The following is a 20,961-nucleotide window of genomic DNA, read 5'->3' as shown; positions in this document are numbered from 1 at the left end:
ACGAATGGCAGAAGGAGTTTAATTTAGATAAATGCGAGGTGATGCATTTTGGTAGATTGAACCAGGGCAGGACTTACTCAGTTAATAGTGGGGCATTGGGGAGAGTTATAGAACAAAGAAATCTAGAGGTACATGTTCATAGCTCCTTGAAAGTGGAGTCACAGGTGGGCAGAATGGTGAAGAAGCCATTCGGCATGCTCGGTTTCATTGGTCAGAACATTGAATACAGGAGTTGGCATGTCTTATTGAAGTTGTACAAGACATTGGTAAGTCACACTTGGAATACTGTGTACAGTTCTGGTCACCCTATTATAGAAAGGATATGATTAAACTTGAAAAAGTTCAGAAAAGAATTACTAGGATGCTACCGGGACTTAATGGTTTGAGTTATAAAGAGAGGCTGGATAGACTGGGACTTTTTCTCTGGAGCGCAGGAGGCTTAGGGGTGTTCTTAGAACATAGAACATAGAACATAGAAAGCCACAGCACAAACAGGCCCTTCGGCCCACAAGTTGCGCCGATCACATCCCCACCTCTAGGCCTATCTATAGCCCTCAATCCCATTAAATCCCATGTACTCATCCAGAAGTCTCTTAAAAGACCCCAACGAGTTTGCCTCCACCACCACCGACGTCAGCCGATTCCACTCACCCACCACCCTCTGAGTGAAAAACTTACCCCTGACATCCCCCCTGTACCTACCCCCCAGCACCTTAAACCTGTGTCCTCTCGTAGCAACCATTTCAGCCCTTGGAAATAGCCTCTGAGAGTCCACCCTATCCAGACCCCTCAACATCTTGTAAACCTCTATCAGGTCACCTCTCATCCTTCGTCTCTCCAGGGAGAAGAGACCAAGCTCCCTCAACCTATCCTCCTAAGGCATGCCCCCCAATCCAGGCAACATCCTTGTAAATCTTATAGAGATCTATAAGATAATGAGGGGTATAGATCAGCTAGATAGTCAATATCTTTTCCCAAAGGTAAGGGAGTCTAAAACTAGAGGGCATAAGTTTAAGGTGAGAGGGGAGAGGTACAAAAGAGTCCAGAGGGGCAATTTTTTCACACAGAGAGTGGTGAGTGTCTGGGACAAGCTGCTAGAGGTAGTAGTAGAGGCGGGTACAATTTTGTCTTTTAAAAAGCCTTTAGACAGTTACATGGGTAAGATGGGTATAGAGGGACATGGACCAAACGCAGGCAATTGGGACTAGCTTAGGAGTTAAAAAAAGAGGCGGCATAGACAAATTGGCACAAAGGGCCTGTTTTCATGCTGTAAACTTCCATTACTCTATGGCTCTATGACTTTATGGGTTATTGCTGGAACCAAGTGAGAGAAGGCATTGTTTGGAAGAAGATTCTAAGGCATGTATTTTTGAGAGTGGAGTCTGGAAATCCTTGCAGGGAAGCCAGAGTCCAATGAGATCAGTTGGCTCACAATGTAAGAATCATCTGGGGAGATGAGGAATGGGGTGGCACAGTTCGCACTGTTATCTCACCATGCCAAGGACCCAGGTTCAATTCCGGCCTTGGGTCACTATCTGTGTGGAGTTTGCACATTATCCCCATGTCTGTGTGGGTTTCCACCAGGTGTCCCGGTTTCCTCCCACATTCCAAAGATGTGCGGGGGTTAGGTTGACTGGCCACATGATAAATTGCCCTTTAGTGTCAGAGAGAATTGCAGGGTAAAAAGTGGGGTTATGGGGATAGGGCCTAGATGGATTTGTTGTTGGTGCAGACTCGATGAGCCAAATGGGCTCCTTCTGCACTGTAGGATTCTATGGTTTGAGGAGAAACCTACAGATGATCTTTGGATTGGATGGATCTACCACTGGGTTTCAGAGTAGTTTTGTCTGACCACAGTAAGCCTGTTGGGTTACAGGATTGTATGATTACTGAGGGAGTTTTAGCATAAGAGATATTTTGCACCCTGTGTTATTAAAATTTGTGTACATTTGTGAAGATAAGTGGGAGTGAAGGAGTATTGTATTATAGTTATTTTTTTCAATAAGAAGAAAAGTGAAGGGGAGGGTTCCACACCGTTGTGCTGGTGGGATGGGCTGCAACTTCAGCTTTTAAAAGATGAGGACATCCTTTAACTTCAAAAAGGTAAAAAACAGAACACCCCACGGAACTTTAAATAGTAGTGTTTAATAAATGTTTTATTCTGTTGTTCAAAGCTAACTGGTAGCCTTGTGATTCTGTTCATCTACGTTTTCTAATAAAAGTAAAAGTTACAGGGTTCCAGTCCAGTAGTATCATCAACTGGAAGTGTAAGGCACCCAACTTAATGGGTGCAATGTGTCGTCATCGACTCATCACAAACAAGCCAAAGACTGATTCATATATCTTTTATTTCTGTCACCTTTTAATTTTTGGACTCTCTTCTCATTTCCGTGTGTATGTGTGTCGCACTTTATTTTTGTTCTCGCATTTTAGTAACTAATAAACTCTTCTTAACTTTGGAAATCCTTGTTAAATTGTCTCCTTTTAAAACCTAAATACATTTTAACTGGGGAAAGGTATCCACGGGGGAATGTTGAATAAAGAAGGGAGCCAGTTCGTCCCTCCTCACCTGAGAGCATAACAATTTGGGGACACTTTGTCCTGAATCAGAACATATTGGGAGATTTCACTGCGGGGCTTTTCATAACACCAGAGATTGAACAAATTGGATCCTAAAAGGTAACAGTGAATCGCCACAAAGAGCAATAACAGAACCATCGTGTTGGAAGAGAGATGGTTTTGAGGGACAATTTTGGGATGAACCAGAAAGAACAACTACAGGCAGAATGCAGATAGTCCTTCCGACCGATAACATATAGTTCTTCCCACAATCAGCACAGGTGGCACAGTAGTTAGCACTGCTGCCTCACAGCGCCAGGGACCCGGGTTCGATTCCCAGCTTGGGTCACTGTCTGTGCGGAGTTCGTACATTCTCCCCGTGTCTGCATGAGTTTCCTCCGGGTGCTCCGGTTTCCTCCCACACTCCAAAGATGTGTGGGTTAGGTGGATTGGCCATACTAAATTGCCCCTTAGTGTCAGGGGGACTCGCTAGGCTAAAATGCATGGGGTTATGGGGATAGGGCCTGGGTGGGATTGTGGTTGGTGCAGACTCGATGGGCCAAGTAGCCTCCTTCTGCTCTGTACGATTGTCCGATTCTATCTCAAGATGTACCAACGTGTTTTCCAGCCAACAAAGTATTTTTGATGTATACGGAGGAGTTTTCCAATATCTTTTCATTGTGTCAGGTTGGACGGGAAAAGCAAAGTGTAGTCTGCCAGTTGTGCTGCTGGCCTTTCCCGCCATTTTTTGGAGGGGAAAAGAAAAGTGAAGAGGAAGGTTTTACGCTGTCATGCTGGTTGGGTGGGCAGCAATTTAGTCTTTTAAAAGATGAGGGTGTCCTTTAACTTAAAATTTTTTTTAAAAAGGAACACCCCACGGAACCTCTCCCCCAACCCCCTCCTCTAGCCTCCCAGCAGGGAGTCAAACCACAGCATTGCTCCCGACATTCAACTAGTCCAAGCGTTTGTCTCTAGTACCTTTCTCAGAAAGTACCATTTGAGATATCAACCATTTATTGTATAAAGAATTACTTTCTCACAATTTTTTGAATTTGCCTCTGACCATATTTTCCCCATTGCCCTGCAGTTGTGATTTAAACAGTACTGAACCAAATCTTTTCTATTCACAGAATCACTACAGGAGGCCATTTGGCCCATCGAGCCTGCACTGGCAACAATCCTACCCAGGTCCTATCCCCATAACCCCACGTATTTACCCTGCTAATTTACCCTGACACTAAGGGGAAACTTAGCATGGCTAATCAACCTAACCTGCACATCTTTGGACTCTGGGAGAAAACCAGAGCACCCGGAAGAAACCCAAGCAGACACAGGGAGAATATGCAAACTCCACATAGACAGTCACCCGAGGTTGGGATTAAACCTGGGTCCCTGGCGCCGTGTGATAGCAGCCCTAACCACTGTGCCACCATGCCGTCCATATTCTACAAGGCATTACAACCAGTTCAGCTCAGGAAGTCTATCATGGTTAAGTCAGGGGTACCTTTCCTGATTTACAAGTCTTATTTCTTCATTAACTGAGATCAGAAAACTTGACAAATCTAGTTGCAACTAAATATGACTTTTGAGGCAAAATAAAACAGATTGTTCAGAATCAGGAAACGTAGGATTTAATCAAGTTTAATTAGCACAGAAATTATGGACAGAACAAATAAAATAAGTTACATGGAACTTACAGAACTGAGAAAGTCATTTGGTCCAGCTGGCAGTGTTTTTGTTCCTCCTTTCACCTCATAAACCTTCTCTTGCCTTGCTTCATCTAACCTTATCAACAATCCTTCCAGAGGAACGTAAGGAGATATGAACATTGGATCATTAGACTTAGGAGCAGGCCAGACAATCCAGGCCTTCGAGCCTGTTCTGCCATTCAATAAGATCATGGCTGATCTGGCTGTGACTCAACTCTACTTTCCTGTCTTGCCCCCAAAACCTTTGACTCTTGTGTCCATCAAAAATCTGTCTAACTCTGTCTTGGATATTCAATGACCCAGCCTCCATTGTTCTCCGAGAAAGAGAATTACACAAACTAATGACCTCCTGAGATAAAAATAATTCTTCTCACCTCTGTCTTAAAAGGGAGAACTCTTATTCTTAAACTGTGCCCCCCTGGTTCTAATCTCTCCCACGAATGGAAACATCCTCCCTGTATTTACACTGATAATCCCCTCAGGGTCTTATATGTCTCCTCAAAATCCCCTCTCATTCTTCTGAAATGTAATTGGCACATGGCCAACATGTTCAACTTTTCTTTTTAAGATCAGCCCTTCATCCCAGGAACAAGTCAAGCGAACCTTCTCGATACTGCTTCAAATGAATTGTATGGTTTTTCAAGTAAGGAACTGAATTCTATACACAGTATTCCAGATATGGGCCGGAAATCTACCACCTCGTCCACCCAGAATCGGAATAGGCGATGGTCCGACAATGGAAATCTCCATCGACCTCGGGCGGACATTTCCGGACTCACCCGAGCGAAGCCGTAACTTTTTGTGATTTATGTACCAGCTCACACAGTTCCCTCGGAGCGGGCGAAGGGAGGACTATGGTAAGACCCGCTGACCTCGGGCAGGATTTTCCGGTTTCGGGCCGAGCAAGGCCGGAAAATCCCACCCATTGTTCATAATTACTTCAGAGGGAGAAGGAAACGGCTGTGTTGTCAGTAATTGTGTGTCCTACACTATATCAATTGTTTTTCTCCACAGGATCGCCTTGATTCCTTGAATAAGTACACAATTTTTCTTTTTATCTTTTGCTGCCTTGTTAGCTGCACAGCATCGACCGCGTTCAATTCTCTGTTGACTGCAGAAAATCTGGCAAAGTCTCCTCTAGGATTCCTCCAACAATGTGATCCTGAATTAATTCATCTTTTCAGGGCTTCAAATTTGCAATTCTCAGCTACTAGCTGATATAAATTGTTAATGATGGAATCTATGCTCTCTCCCAGTCCCTGGGCATGTCTACTGATCTTCACCCTTTTTAGGTGTTCCTTCTAAGGTCTTTATAGCATTTTTGCACATTGTCATCTTTTCGTTTATGCCCTGCCTATCCATTGCATCATCTGCACCCAAAGAGAGAAAATGCTGGAAAATTTCAGCAGGTCTGGCAGCATCTGTAAGGAGAGAAAAGAGCTGACGTTTCGAGTCCAGATCACCCTTTGTCAAAGCTAAAAGGCATAGAAAGTGGGAGATATTTATACTGCAGGGGGAAGGAATGAAAGATGAGTTATAGCTGCAGAAACCAGGGGAAAAGGCTGCTAATGGCTGTCCACAGAGAGAATAAAGGGTGTGAATGGCCAATCGGCAGAGAAGCTAAAATGAGAGGGTAAGCTGTGACAGATGAAGATGTTGGGGGGTGGGGGAAAATGGATGGGACAGAGGTAAAATTTAGAAAAGGAGAAGCAAAAGGAAGGAAGGGTAAGGGAAGAGAGGATAAAGAGGGGGAAAGAGTGGTGGCAGGGGGAAGAAAAATGAAGAAAGACAATAAAGAAATAAAAGGTAGAGAACAGTAAAAAATAAATAAAATAGAATGAAAAAAAAGGGGTTGAGGTGGAGTAGAGCAAATCATCTGAAGTTGTTGAATTTGATGTTGAGACCAGAAGCTGTAAAGTGCCTAGCCGCAAGATGAGATGCTGTTCCTCCAGTTTGTGCTGAGCTTCACTGGAACATTGCAGCAAGCCAAGGACAGACATGTGGGCATGGGAGCAGGATTGTGTGTTAAAATGGCAAGTAACCGGAAGGTCAGGGTCCTGATTGCGCACAGACCGAAGGTGCTTAGCAAAGTGATCACCCAGTCTACGCTTGGTCTCTCCGATATAGGGGAGACCACATTGGGAGCAGCGAATGCAATGGACCAAACTGAAAGAGGTGCAAGTGAAACGCTGCTTAACCTGGAATGAGTGTTTTGGACCTTGGATGGTGAGCATGGAAGAGGTAAAGGGACAGGTGTTACACCTTCTGCGATTGCATGGAAAAGTGCCATGAGTGATGGGAGAGGTGTTGGGTATAGTGGAGGAGTGGACTAGGTTATCCCAGAGGGAATGGTCTCTGCGGAATGCTGACAGAGGGAGTGAAGGGAAGATGTGTTTGGTGGTGGCATCACGCTGGAGTTGGTGGAAATGGTGGAGGATTATGCTTTGCATATGGAGGTTGATGGGGTGAAACGTGAGAACAAGGGGGACTCTATCCTTGTTCTGGGAGGGAGGGGAGGGGGTGAGGGTTGTGGCGTGGGAGATGGACCGCACGCTGCTGAGGGCCCTGTCGACAACTGTAGATGGGAATCCACGGTTGAGGACAAAGGAGCACATATTAGAAGCACCACTTTAAAAAGTGGCATCATCGGAACAAATGCAATGGAGGCCAAGGAGCTGAGAGAAAGGGATGGAGCCCTTACAGGATGTAGGGTGCGAAGAGCTGTAGTCCAGATAGCTGTGAGGGCTTGTAATGGCTATTGGTAGATAGTCTATTGCCGGAAATGGAGACAGAAAGGTCAAGGAAGGGAAGGGAAATGTCTGAGATGGAGCAGGTGAAGGCAATGGAAGGGTGGAAACTGGAAGCGAAGTTGATGAATTTTTCGAGGTCTGGCACAAAATAGTCATCGATGTACCGGTAAAGGAGTTGTGGGAGGGGACATGGGTAGGCCTAGAACAAGGAATGTTCCACATGCCCCATAAAAAGACAAGCGTAGCTATGACTCATTGCTACTCCTTTGATTTGGAGATTATCTGTATTACTGCCTATGGCATATAGTGAAAGGTACTGACATGATCCTTGCCAATCTGCTCCGCTAGTCCCAAGGATGTTCTGTACTTGGTCGACCTACCATGCCAGTTCTGCCACTTCTTGGCTTGATCCAGGCCTTCCACATGGTGAAGGCACTTAGGTAAGGGTAAGATTTTCTCCATTGCTTTTCTTTACTCTAGTTTTTCATCAAGTTCTGTTGGTGCCTTTTCCTCACTGTCCTTGTCTTACTGTTCTGTTCCCTACAGTCACTGTGTTCCTTACTTGGTGCTTTTTTCATCGTGTTGTCCACTGCCACTTCTCATTGTTGTGAGTCTTAGATGAAGTTTTCGTCGTCTCGATTGACTGAAACTGCTGGAGGCTGAACTGTTTCTCAACTTTACTTTTTATGCAGCATTTTACTAGCAATGTACAGTACAGGGCTTAGCATGAGGCTGTGCCCAGAACTATTCCTCAGCACACTCCGATGTCCTGTAATCTTATATCACTGGTGACGTAGACTGTCAATTTATATATATTACATTATTAACCCTTTATACAAATTATCCAGATTCTCCTTAAATGCATCTACACTATATGCCTCAACTGCTCCATGTGGTAACAAGTTCCACAAAACCTGGTCTTCACTGAGTCAGGGTTTGAGCTGGTTCCATTTACCCACTCTCTGGGTAAAAATGTTTCCACCTGAATTTCACAATGGATTTTTTGGTGATTATTATAGAGTTTTGGGTTCTATGAAACTCGATGTAACTCCTGTCACTAATGGTTCCACTCCATCTTTTCCTGGGACCCATTCTGTCATTAACTGACAACAGTTGGGCATAGTGTTTGATACAAAGATTGATTGCTAATTAATCAATATATAGTGAGACTTCCATTCACTTACTGCCCCACCCACTACCCGACACCTCAGCTGCATTAAGCAAAGGTGTGTCACTCCAGCTCTTAAACTGGTGCTGAATCTCTGATTCACCGTTATGCTTGCTGCGGCATACTCGAGTTAGAAAAGCAGGAAAATTTGGAACGAGTTAACAACAGCTAGATTCACATTGTATGTTTTCAATCTCACCATTGAATGAATATGTTGGCTAACATGTAATGACCAGGACTGTGTCACACAGGGAGTGAGCAAAGGATTAGTCCTTTCTTAATCGGGCTGAAGGGTATGGATACTTACCAAGAACATAGGCAGCCACATAGTTTGAGATTTGTCCTATACCGATAAGAAAATTAATCAGGCAGAATATTTCCCAGCTTGGTGAGAATATTTGAAGCATGTTAAACCCAGTCTGTACAGCCATGGTCCCGAACAGAATTGCCTTTCTACCAAACCTGCAAAGCAAAATCAACCAATGTTTCAAATACTGACAGTTTTGCACACTTACTGACAGACATGCACATTAATTATTTCATGTTGTTACTGTACACATACTGCACAGAAAATCACATGCATTTCTACATACACATATACACTGGAGTACAAGCTAGATTCCCATCTCAGCTGTCAAACGCAAACGCTGACTATTAATGCTTATATTTACATAAAAACTATACTGGGACGGGAAAGCAAAAATGGAGCCAACGTGGTATAATTTTGAGGACGCACTGCAAACAAAGCTAGAAATTAACTTGGTATCCAGATATTCAGGGTCTTTTTACCTCTGGGATTCTAAGATGTATTGATCGAGGAGAAGTAACCTCAACCTCCTCCAAAAAAAAGCCATTGGCATAAAATTGAGCGCGGCTGGAGGTTTGGTCACCTTATGTCACGAATTCCCTCAATTTTATCTCTCAACGAAACCCAGTGTAGAGTTAGTGGAGCTACCTTTGGTGAGATTAGGCCTACCTATTTATTAACAATGGGTCCCAGACCAGATTTCCAGCTTGTGTGCAGAAGAAAAGGATTTTAAATTAAAAACTATACTTTCCTTACATAAGGTATCACTCTGAACATGTGGTATGTTTGAGGAACCCAGCATGCCTGTCTCCTCCCAACACCTTGCCATTCCCCGGTCAGTTACTTGACCTCTTACTTTCTGGCCACTTTGGTGATCTGGGCTGTCCTAGATTAGCACCAATAACATAAGCACAGACCATTATTTAGATAATATAGGAATCGCACACTGCCATACAAACTTTGACAGAGTCAGCGATGGAGGTTTTGTATGGGTACTTCTTGGCACTTACAGTAGTCCTTGCTAATTTTCAGTGTTCATCAAGGGTTTTCTTTAGCCAAATGTGTTGAGCGGATTGTCTCACTCAGCCTCACTGTGATCTGCTCACCATTATAGATGGGTCCATCCAATTTAGGTAATTCCATGAGGCATTGAGGAATATCTGACTGGACACAGCAAAGATTATGGACTGGGACAATGTCCTGGTTGTAATGCTGATGATCTCCATCAGTGAACCTCCAAACTAAATTGTTTCAGTACAACTGTGGCATTATATACACCCAGCAATAAAGTGGATGATGTTAATGCTGCACCAGGAGAGTTGTGTGCAGAGACAGGTTGGATAGGATCCACATAGACAAATCTTACATAGGTTGGATCATTCAAAGTTAATAAGTCACATGGTCCAGATGGAATGCATCTTAAAGTAAAAGTAAAGTTTATTTATTTATTAGTGTCACAAGCAAGGCTTACATCGACACTGCAATGAAGTTACTGTGAAATTCCCCTAGTCGCCACACTCTGACGCCTGTTCGGGTCAATGCACCTAACCAGCACGTCTTTCACACTGTGGGAGGGAACCGGAGCGCCCAGAGGAAACCCACACAGATACGGGAGAACGTGCAAACTCCACACAGGCAGTGACCCAAGCCGGGAATCGAACCCGGATCCCTGGCACTGTGAGGCAGCAGTGATAACCACTGTGCTACCATGCGGTTACTTGGAGAGAAGAGGCTCTGACAATTTCTCATTTTTTTCCTGTACATAGGAACGGTTCTGCAAGAATGAAGGGTTAATAATGTTATACCCCTGTTAGCAAAAAGGGAGACGGTTAAACCTTGTAACTGCAGGCCAACCATCTAATGGGTGGGAAAATTTGTTAAAGACTATTTTCTATATTCCATTGTAGACGTCTGGATCTTTGAACCCATCAGCTGAGGGCGGGCGGACAAATCAGCTGCCGGCCTGCTAGGGGATTCAGAGGAGAACTTGCTTGTGTATAATTAATGAGCTTCGAAGCGTGGAACCTGATGCACTATATTTCATACAAACACTCGCCCACATATCTAGAGCCAGAAAAGCAGTGACCGGAATTGTACCTGCACGCCTGCCCTGATTCTGGGGGTGGGCGAGGCTCACAGAACATCATTCTCTGTTGTCCTGGGGTGGGATCATACGAGCCTTGGGCGGGCGTGCTGGTAAAATTGTGCCCAGTATGTCAGAGATATGGGGCAGAATTTAGTGGATGGCGATGTTTCCTGTCCTGTGACAGGAAAATGAGAGATTTAATATTTTGTCTTTTGTAATATCACTGTCACTTTCTCCTGGACTGGAAAACAAGCTTGCGGGGTGTGACTGGTTTAATTAGATCAGAGAAGAAAGACAGTGAAATTGAATAACAATGAGAAGGTGTGAAGGCTATTGGTTTGACATGGTGATGAACAAAGGAAACCAGGAGCACTTGAATAAAAATTTACAAAAGTCAGCAACTGAAGTGGTTCTAAGTTGGCTGTTGTATTTCAAAGGGGAACATATATAAATTGGAAGATAATAAATAGATGAGGAAAGATAGGGAAAATATACTTTTAAAATATAGCAGCCATGAAGTTTTTTTTAAAAAGGGATTGATCAGTTCTGGAAAGACGGAACTTCTAAAGGATTGTAGAAACAATAGAGAGGAAGATCAAAGAGGAAGAATAGATTTAAAAGAAACATTGAAGACTGTGTGTATGTGTGTTTGTGTGTATGTGTGTTTGTGTGTGTGCGTGTTTGTGTGTGTATGTGTGTGTACGTGTGTGTGTTTGTGTGAATGTGTGTGTTTGTGTGTAGTAGCTTCTCAAAGAAAACCTTGTGGAAGCTGGTGAGATCTCAAAGACCTTGTGGTAGCTTAGGGAAGACAGAGTGTGGACATGGTCAGACCTGGAGAACCAGTTTGCTGTCACCCTCAGAGAACATCCAAAGAGGAGCAGGACATTGTGTGGTAAAGTTACTGGAATTTTATAGATTAGAAAATCTATAAAGTCTGTTGCCATCAGTAAGAGAATTTAGGTCTGAGTTATTTAAGCCAAGAGCTGTTTGGAAAGGTTAAGAAGCACTATTAACTGTGTTGAGGCGTTCTTGTGATTTAAGTGTATTTTTTATTTCTTTATTTTAATAAATGTTTAACTTAATAGTCACAATTGGCCTGAGAATTACTTCCTGATTTCAGAAAATCTCCTCATAATACACAAATTGTAGAACTGCTTTAGCAGCTGTTTCAAGCTTCCCTTTGCAAATTGGGCAGCTTAGTACTTATTATCTGCTGTGACGTAACATATGCCATCCAAAGAGTTGGATCACAGCTGTCCTCAGTAATTTAATTCTGGGGGGGTGATAATTAGGTGGAGATGGGACCTCCACCATTCAGTAAGAGGGAAGAACCATCTCAGAGAGTTGCTGGCAACTGTTGATTTTTTAAAAAATAACAGAGATAAATAAATAAAGGAAATAACTCACCCATCTGACAACACTCCAGAAACAAAGGAACCAAGCAGCACTCCCAGGAAGTATATTGACATAGAAAACGGTGTTTTCCAGTCATTGTTACACACCAAATCCCACTAAAATGCAAAAAGAAATGAAAAGTTCCAAACACATGTACTTGGGAAAATTTACAGGTAAGCAATTTTACTGCATAGGATCTAAGAATATGCCAGCTGCATCATCACAGGAATGGATGGAAACAGGATATTAGAGAAGCCTATGGTGAATTTGTGGAACTCGCTGCCCCATAGCACGGTGGAGTCTAAATCGTTGAATGGTTTCAAGAAGGAGATGGATATATTTCAAGTAAAAAAGGATAAGGGTATATGGGGACAGGTGGGAGGTGGATTTGAGTCCAGGGAGAGATCCGCCATGATCTGACTGAATGTCAGAGCAGGCTCGAAGGACTGAACTTCTGCTCCTAATTCCTGTGTTCCAATTCAGCTTACCCAGCCTACACAGCCAAACTCAGTGGCACCAATCTGCACCTCACAAAATCGGGGGCCAAAGTCCAGGAACCCCTGGTATTGACCTTGGCACCGGAAATGACAAAGGCGCACTCTACCAATATTGACCCTGCTAATTCCTTCTCACTTAACATTTGAGCACTTGTGCCAAAATCCAGAGATCTGTCCCACACAACAGTGGGGCACAGGAGGCCGAGAAAGATGCTGAAGGCGTGAAGTTAACTTTCTGCAGTTGATGCATTATTTCAGCATGTTGGTGCCAAGGCCATTACACTTTCTCATAGTGATCATTGCTTTTCAAAAACACAGCACTCCGAGTTCATCAGCACCACTGTTTGGAAAATGAAGTAAAATACATTATTTTTAAAAATTCGTTCATGTAATGATATGTGACAGAGCATATTCAGGAATGTTGATGGAAGACTCTGTAAAAATGGTTTAAGGTAGAATTCGGTGAGTACAACTGTGTGAGGCTGTTGTGTGACTAGTCTGTGATGAACCAAAATAATTGAATTTATCAAATGACTTCCCCAGATGAAGGAATTGACGACAAAATTTCACTATATAGTAAGTTTTGTTTTAACACAAATCAGAATCAATGCAAATCGAACCTGAATTAATAGCTAAATGATACTTAAAATGAAAAGCTAAATTTCTAATTAAATAGTCAATACAACAAAAGATATATCTTCAACAAGCGCCCGCAACACTTCCCCACAGACAGATGGCACCACATGCAGTTGCAGAATTCTCTAACTCAGTCTTCGCTATGTAGGATCTCTCATTGTCTGCTTAATCAATTTAGCCCTCAAGTTGTGTTCGCTAACAGATATATTCCATCTCAGGCCTCTGGGTGTGTTTGCAACCAAATGGCACAGCTTTGCAAAATCTGCTTAGCTAGGTTCATGACAGGCTTAATGGCAGAGATTCCTCAGAGACTGCTTTATACTTTTCCTTTATTAAACTCTGTTAAATGATTTGGTCAACGAGGTTTCAATTAGATCAACTTTCATTCTCCTAACTTCGGAAAGAGGCTAAGTCATCTTTCCTCCTCGGACAATCCCCTCACTCCAGAAACAAGTTGAGAGCACCTTTGTAGCACTTTGATGTCAGGAGAACAAGATTGCACACAGTATTCCAAATGCTTTTTACTTGTTCCAAGATTTATTTGTGATGTGGAGATGCCGGCGTTGGACTGGGGTGGGCACAGTAAGGAGTCTCACAACACCAGGTTAAAGTCCAACAGGTTTATTTGGTATCACATTCTTTCGGAGCTTCATCAGATGAATGGACTCCACTCACCTGAGGAAGGAGCAGCCCTCCAAAAGCTTGCAACCAACCTGGCTATACCCCTCTAAAGACTCTTTGTATCCTTATAGAATAGAATCCCTACAGTGCAGAAGGAGGCCATTCAGCCCATCGAGTCTGCACTGAACACAATCGCACCCAAACCCTATTCCCGTTCCCCCACATATTTACCCTGTTAATCCCCCGGACACTAGGGTCAATTTAGCCTGGCCAATCAACCTAACTCCCACATTTTTAGTCAACACTTTTCGCAAAGGTAGGGGAGCCTAAAACTAGAGGGCATAGGTTTAAGGTGAGAGGGGAGAGATACGAAAGGGTCCAGAGGGGCAATTCTTTCGCACACAGGGTGGAGAGTGTCTGGAACAAGCTGACAGAGGTAGTAGTAGAAGTGGGTACAATTTTGTCTTTGAAAAAGCATTTAGACAGTCATATGGGTAAGATGGGTATAGAGGGATATGGGCTAAACGCGGGCAATTGGGACTAGCTTAGTGATTTAAAAAAAAGGCGGCATGGACAAGTTGGGCCAAAGGGCCTGTTTCCATGCTGTAAACCTCTATGATTCGATGATCCTATGATCTTTGGAGAGTGGGAGGAAACCAGAACACCCGGAGGAAACCCATGCAGACACGGGGAGAAAGTGCAAACTCCACACAATCAGTGACCCGAGGCCAGAATTGAACCCGGGTCCCTGATGTTGTGAGGCAGCAGTGCTAATCACTGTGCCACCGTGCTACCAAATAAAAATCCTCCTTTCCGTTTATTTTTCTACCTGACTTTGTGCATCAGCAAACTTGGATCTGTTACACACAGTCACCTTTGAGTGGTTGCAGGACATTCTTAAGGGGGAGGGTAAGCAATCAGAAGTAGTTGTACACATTGATAACAACAACATAGGTCGGAAAAGGGATGAGGTCCTGAAGTGTGAAGATGGAGATTTAGACAGAAGGCTAAAGTACAGGACCTTGAGGGTAGTAATTTCTGGACCACTGCTAGAGCCATGTGCTGGTGAGAATAGGAATGGGAAGATTAGGCAGATGAATGCGTGGCTTGAGAGCTGGTGCAGGGGGCAGAGATTTAAATTTTTGGATCACTGGGATCTCATCTGGGGCAGGGGTAACCTGTTCAAGAGGGACGGGTTACATCTGAACTGAAGGGGGACTAATATCCTGGTGGGGAGATTTGCTAAAGCCACTCGGGAGGGTTTAAACTAGTTTGGCAGGTGGGGTGAGACCCAAAGCAGTAGGGAGGCAGACGAGAAGGTTGAGGACAGGTCAGAAGTTAAAGAAAGCACATTAAATAGTAAAGGCAGTGTCAGTAATCCTAATACTAGACAGGTCAGGCAAGAGCACGGCAGAGGGCAAGGGAAGTCTATATTAAACTGTATTTATTTCAATGCAAGAGGCCTGATGGGAAGGCAGATGAACTCAGGGCATGGATGGGTACATGGGACTGGGATATTATAGCTATTACTGAAACATGGCAAAGGGAGGGACAGGACTGGCAGCTCAATGTTCTAGGGTGCAGTTGCTATAGGAAAGATAGAACAGGAGGCAAAAGAAGAGGGGGAGTTGCACTTTTGATTAGGGAGAACATCACGCAGTACTGAGAGGGGATATATCCGAGGGTTCACCCATTGAGCCTACATGGGTAGGACTGTGAAATAAAAAGGGGGAGATCACTTTGATAGGATTGTACTATAGGGCCCCAAATAGTCAGTGGGAAATTGAGGAGCAATATGTGTTAGTGAGGGATCATTTTGGGACCAGTGACCATAATTCCATTAGTTCTAAGATAGCTATGGAAAATGACAGGCCTGGCCCAAAAGATAAATTGGGGCAAGGCCAGTTTTGATGGCATTAGACCAGGAACTTTCAAAAGTTGATTGGGAGAGTCTGTTGGCAGGCAAAGGGACATCTGGTAAAGTGGCAGGCTTTCAAAATGTGTTAACCAGGTTTCAGGGTAAGCACATTCCTCTGAGAGTGAAGGGCAAGGCTGGTAGAAGTAGGGAACCTTGGATGGCTCAGAATATTGAGACCCTGGTCAAGAAGAAGAAGGAGGCACCTGACATGCATAGGCAGTTGGGATCAAGCGGATTTGTTGAAGAGTATGGAGGGTGTCGGAGAAGAGTTAAGAGAGAAGTCAGGAGGGCAAAAAGGGGACACGAGATTGCTTTGGCAGATAAGGCAAAGGAGAATCCAAAGAGCTTCTACAAATACATAAAGGGTAAAAGAGTAACTAGGCAGAGAATGGAGCCTCTTCAGGATCAACAAGGTCATCTATGTGTGGATCCACAAGAGATGGGTGAGATCCTAAATCAATATTTCTCATCAGTATTTACTGTTGGAAAAGGCATGGATGTTAAGGAACTTGGGGAAATAAATCGTGATGTCTTGAGGAGTGTACATATAACAGAGAAGGAGGTGCTGGAAGTCTTAAAACGCTTCAAGGTAGATAAATCCCAAGGATTTGATGAAGTATATCTCAGGACATTGTGGGAGGCTAGGGAGGAAATTGCGGGTCCCCGAGCAGAGATATTTGAATCATTGGCAGCCACAGGTGAGGTGCCTGAAGATTGGAGGGGGGCAATTGTTGTGCCTTTGTTTAAGAAGGGTTGCAGGGAAAAGCCTGGGAACTACAGGCTGGTGAGCCTCACATCTGTACTGTGTTAGTTGTTAGAAGGTATTCTGAGAGACAGGACCTACAGGCATTTAAAGACTGATTAGGGGCAGTCAGCATGGCTTTGTGAGTGGAAAATCATGTCTCACGAATTTGGTTGAGTGTTTTGAAGGGATAACCAAGAAGGTAGATGAGGGCAGTGCAGTTGACATTGTCGACATAGACTTTAGCAAGGCCTTCGACAAGGTACCGCATGGTAGGTTGTTGCATAATGTTAAATCTCATGGGATCCAGGGTGAGGTAGCCAATTGGCTTGATGACAGAAGATAAAGGGTGGTTGTAGAGGATTGTTTTTCAAACTGGAGGCCTGTGACCAGGCCTCAGGGATTGATGCTGGATCCACTGCTATTTGTCATTTATATTGATGATTTGGATGAGAATTTAGGAGACATGGTAAGTTTGCAGATGACACCAAGATTGGTGGCATAGTGGACAGTGAAGAAGATTATCTAGGATTGCAATGGGATCTTGATCAATTGGGCCAGTGGGCTGATGAATGGCAGATGGAGTTTAATTTAGATAACTGTGAGGTGAGGCACTTTGGTAGATTGAACCAGTGCAGAACTTACTCAGTTAATGGTAGGGCTTTGGGGAGAGTTACAGAGCAAAGAGTTCTAGGAGTACAGGTTCATATTTTCTTGAAAGTGGAGTCACAGGTAGACAGAGTGGTGAAGAAGACATTCGGTCTGTTTGGTTTCATTGGTCAGAACATTGAATACAGGAGTTGGGATGTCTTGTTGAAGTTGTACAAGACATTGGTAAGGCCACACTTGGAATACTGTGTACAGTTCTAGTCACCCTATTCTTGAAAGGAAACTGAAAAGGATACAGAAAAGATTTACTAGGATGCTACTGGGACTTGATGGTTTGAGTTATAAGGAGAGGCTGGATAGACTGGGACTTTTTTCTCTGGAGCGTAGAAGGCTTTGGATGATCTTATAGAGGTCTATAAAATAATAGTTAGTCAACATCTTTTCCCAAAGGTGGGGGAGTCTCAAACTAGAGGGCATAGGTTTAAGGTGAGAGCGGAGAGATACAAAAGGGTCCAGAGGGGCAATTTTTTTCACACAGAGGGTGGTAAGTGTCTGGAACAAGCTGCCAGAGGTAGTAGTAAAGGCAGCTACAATTTTGTCTTTTAAAAAGCATTTAGACAGTTGCATGGGTAAGATTGGCATAGAAGGACATGGGCCAAACGCAGGCGATTGGGACTAGCTTAATGGTAAAAACTGGACGGCTTGGACAAATTGGGCCGAAGGGTCTGCTTCCATGCTGTAAACCTTTATGACTCTAAGTAATTAATATAGATTGGAAATAGCCCCATTTATGGATACTTCCATTGCCCCTCTAGTGACTGCCTACTAACCAACCCAAAAATGTGCCATTTATTCTGACTTTCTGCTTTCTGTGCATTAACCAATCCTCAATCTTTGTTAATATAGTACTCTAATCCCATAAATTCTAATTTTGTGTAATAATCTCTTGTGTGTAAATTTATCAAATGCTTCTTAAGGTTCAAATACACAAAGCAGAGCTTCCTCCATATCCAGCTTATTGGTCACATCATCAAAAAGTTCCAACAAATTTGTCAAAGAAGTTTGCACTGACTCTGAATAGCTATATTATGATTTTTGAAGTACGGAGTTACTGTATCCCTGAATAATTTGCCATCTCCTGATCTATAATCCGCCATTTTTTATTTTCCCTCTTTCTTAAACAGCATTTCTTAAATTCTTAAAATGTTTGTTCCCTTCCTATCTTTGGGAACTGTTCTAAAACTTAAGAAATGCCACAAGATCAAAGTCAATGGATACATTATTTCTGCAGTTATCTATTTTAAAATCCTAGGATGCAGATTGCCACTTAATTCCAATAATTTCTGCTCTGCTAGTTCTTTACCCATGCTGATTTTTTTAGTTTTCTCACTCTTGCTGAACCCGTGTTTCTTGATTATTTGTTTAATGACCCTGCTATTTCCGAATTCCCTTTAATAATTTCCCCGACTTTCATTCATCTCTCCCTGTCTACATACCTATAGAAACATTTACAATGGCCGGAATTCTACCACCCCGCCTGCCACGGAATCAGAGCGGGCGAGGGGCGGACAGTGGAAATGTCCATTCACCTTGGATGGGATTTTACGGTTTTGGGACGAGCGAGCCCGTAAAATCTCACCCAATGTCTTTATGTTTGTTGCTAGTCTACTCTCATATTTCCTTTACTCTTTCCTTTTCAATTTCTTGACTATCATCTTTGCTGAATTCTAAAATCCTCTCAATTCCCAGACATGCTACTCTTTCTTATGAACCTCTTCCTTTGATGTAACACTATCTTAACATCCTCTTATTAACCATGGTTGAGTTACTTTTTCTGGCTTTTGTCTTGAAATGCTAGTCTGTCTGCTGTTACATCCTTTAATATACTTCCCCGACCTGAGCCAATTCAAGTCTCAGGGCTATGTAATTTGCTTTGTTTAGATTTAAAATGCTAGTTTCACACTCAATTAAATCATTTTCAAACTCAATGGGTGGAATTTGATTATTTTTGCACCAAGTGCTGGCTCAGGCAGGTAAACACAGTAAGAGTTTTAACAACACCAGGCTAAAGTCCAACAGATTTATTTGGTAGCAAATGCCATTAGCTTTCGGAGCGCTGCTCCTTCGTCAGATGGAATGGATATCCATTCCATCTGACGAAGGAGCAGCGCTCCGAAAGCTAATGGCATTTGCTACCAAATAAACCTGTTGGACTTTAACCTGGTGTTGTTAAAACTCTTTCTGTGTTTACCCCAGTCCAACGCCGGCATCTCCACATCAGGCAGGTAAACCAGCGCAAAGCTTTCCTGTGGCACAGCTGATGTTTCTTGCCAGATAATCGAGCACTTGGTGCAAAAAAAAGGAAGAATGGTCCACATTGTCACAGTGGCAGGGAAGCGCCAGAAAAAAGTAGCAATGTTGGGAGTCCCGAGATCAGGCCACCATTTTTAAAGGGCACCAGATTTCTGAAAACGATGGAATGGATATCCCCAACCACACACCAGATATCTTTGACCCCTCCCTCCCCACAGACATAGGAACTTCCTCCTCCCACATTGGATACCCCCAGACCCTCATGGAGCACCTCAGACGAACCCCTGGCAGTTACCAGGGGGCAATGCCAAGGCACCAGGGGGCAATGCCAAGTGCAGTGCCCAGGCATGTCCCTCTTCTCCCGGGACCTGTGAGGGGCACCTTTATGAGGCACCTTTATGTGTTAGAAAAACAATCCAGGATTGACATTAGAGGGAAATGGTAAGTTCATTGGTTGGTGTGAAGCTGCTATTAAGAATTGTTTTAGTAGCTTTAACTAGAAAAACAGATCATTTATAAAGAAGTAGAGTCATAGAGTCATCGAGGTTTATAGCATGGAAACAAGCCCTTCGGCCCAACTTGTCCATGCCGCCCTTTTTTTAAAAAACACCTAAGATCCCAATGATCCACAAATCTAAATCCCTGCCCCCTGCACCAGCTCTCAAGCCACACATTCATCTGCCTAATCCTCCTATTCCTACTCTCACTAGCACGTGGCACTGGTAGTAGTCCTGAAATTACTACCTTTGAGGTTCTGCACATTAGCCTTCTGCCTAACTCTCTATATTCACATTTCAGGACCTCATCCCTTTTCCTACCTATGTCGTTGATACCAATATGTCCAATGATCTCTGGCTGCTCACCCTCCCCCTTAAGAATGTCCTGCAATCCCTCAGAGACATCCATGACCCTGGTACCAGGGAGGCAACACACCATCCGGGAGTCTCGATTGCGGCCACAGAAACGCCTGTCTGTGCCTCTAACTAGCGAGTCCCCTATTACTACTGCTCGCTTGCTCTTTGCCCGACCCTGTCCCACAGCAGAACCAGCTGTGGTGTCACAGGCCTGGCTGCTGCTGGTATCTCCCCCTGACAGGCTACCCCCCTCAACAGCATCTAAAATGGTATACCTGTTTGAAAGGGGAATAGACACAGGAGACTCCTGCACTACCTGCCTGCCTCCCCTGGCAGTCACCCATCTATCTGTAGCTCCTTGAATTTCAGCAAGGAACACTGGCAACTAGGAACTAAAATTAAATAAAGTCAAAGTGGAATATGGTAATTTAATAAACAAAGTAAGATAAAGTTAGAGGGCAGAGCCAAGGAGAAAAAATGAGTGCAAGACAGAGTGAGGCTGAGAGTGAAGCCAAGAGGATAGAGAAGCGCAAGACTTAAAGCAGAACGTTAGTTTGGAGTTTGGAGCTCCTGAGGTGACGCCCAGATTCATAAGTTGAAACAACTGATTGGGTGAGTATGGTTGGGAAGTATTTACTACTTTTAGACTTTTGTTGCTTGTAGTTTGTAAGGTCTTTATTTTGTTGTTTATAATGTGTAAGGGCTATATTCTGCTCGAACAAGGACCAGGGAAGAAAGGCCCTAGAATAATTGATATTATTTGATTTAAAGTACCTTCCAAAAGGTTTAGTTTACAG

General features: G+C 43.5%; 1 protein-coding gene across 1 annotated transcript in view; it reads right to left on the bottom strand.

Moving 5' to 3' along the window:
- The window catches only part of LOC144505470 (organic cation/carnitine transporter 2-like), a 93,140-nt gene that overhangs the window by 56,819 nt on the left and 15,360 nt on the right, over positions 1-20,961 (bottom strand). The window contains exons 2-3 of the mRNA XM_078231581.1: positions 11,987-12,090; positions 8,494-8,648 (exon numbers count right to left, since the gene is read on the bottom strand). Coding sequence (XP_078087707.1) covers positions 8,494-8,648; positions 11,987-12,090 — 259 coding nt within the window. The remainder of the gene's footprint in view (positions 1-8,493; positions 8,649-11,986; positions 12,091-20,961) is intronic.

Source organism: Mustelus asterias, chromosome 16 (genome assembly GCF_964213995.1).
Source record: "Mustelus asterias chromosome 16, sMusAst1.hap1.1, whole genome shotgun sequence".
Classification (NCBI taxonomy): Eukaryota; Metazoa; Chordata; class Chondrichthyes; order Carcharhiniformes; family Triakidae; genus Mustelus; species Mustelus asterias.
This window is presented reverse-complemented; position numbering and strand designations above follow the sequence as displayed.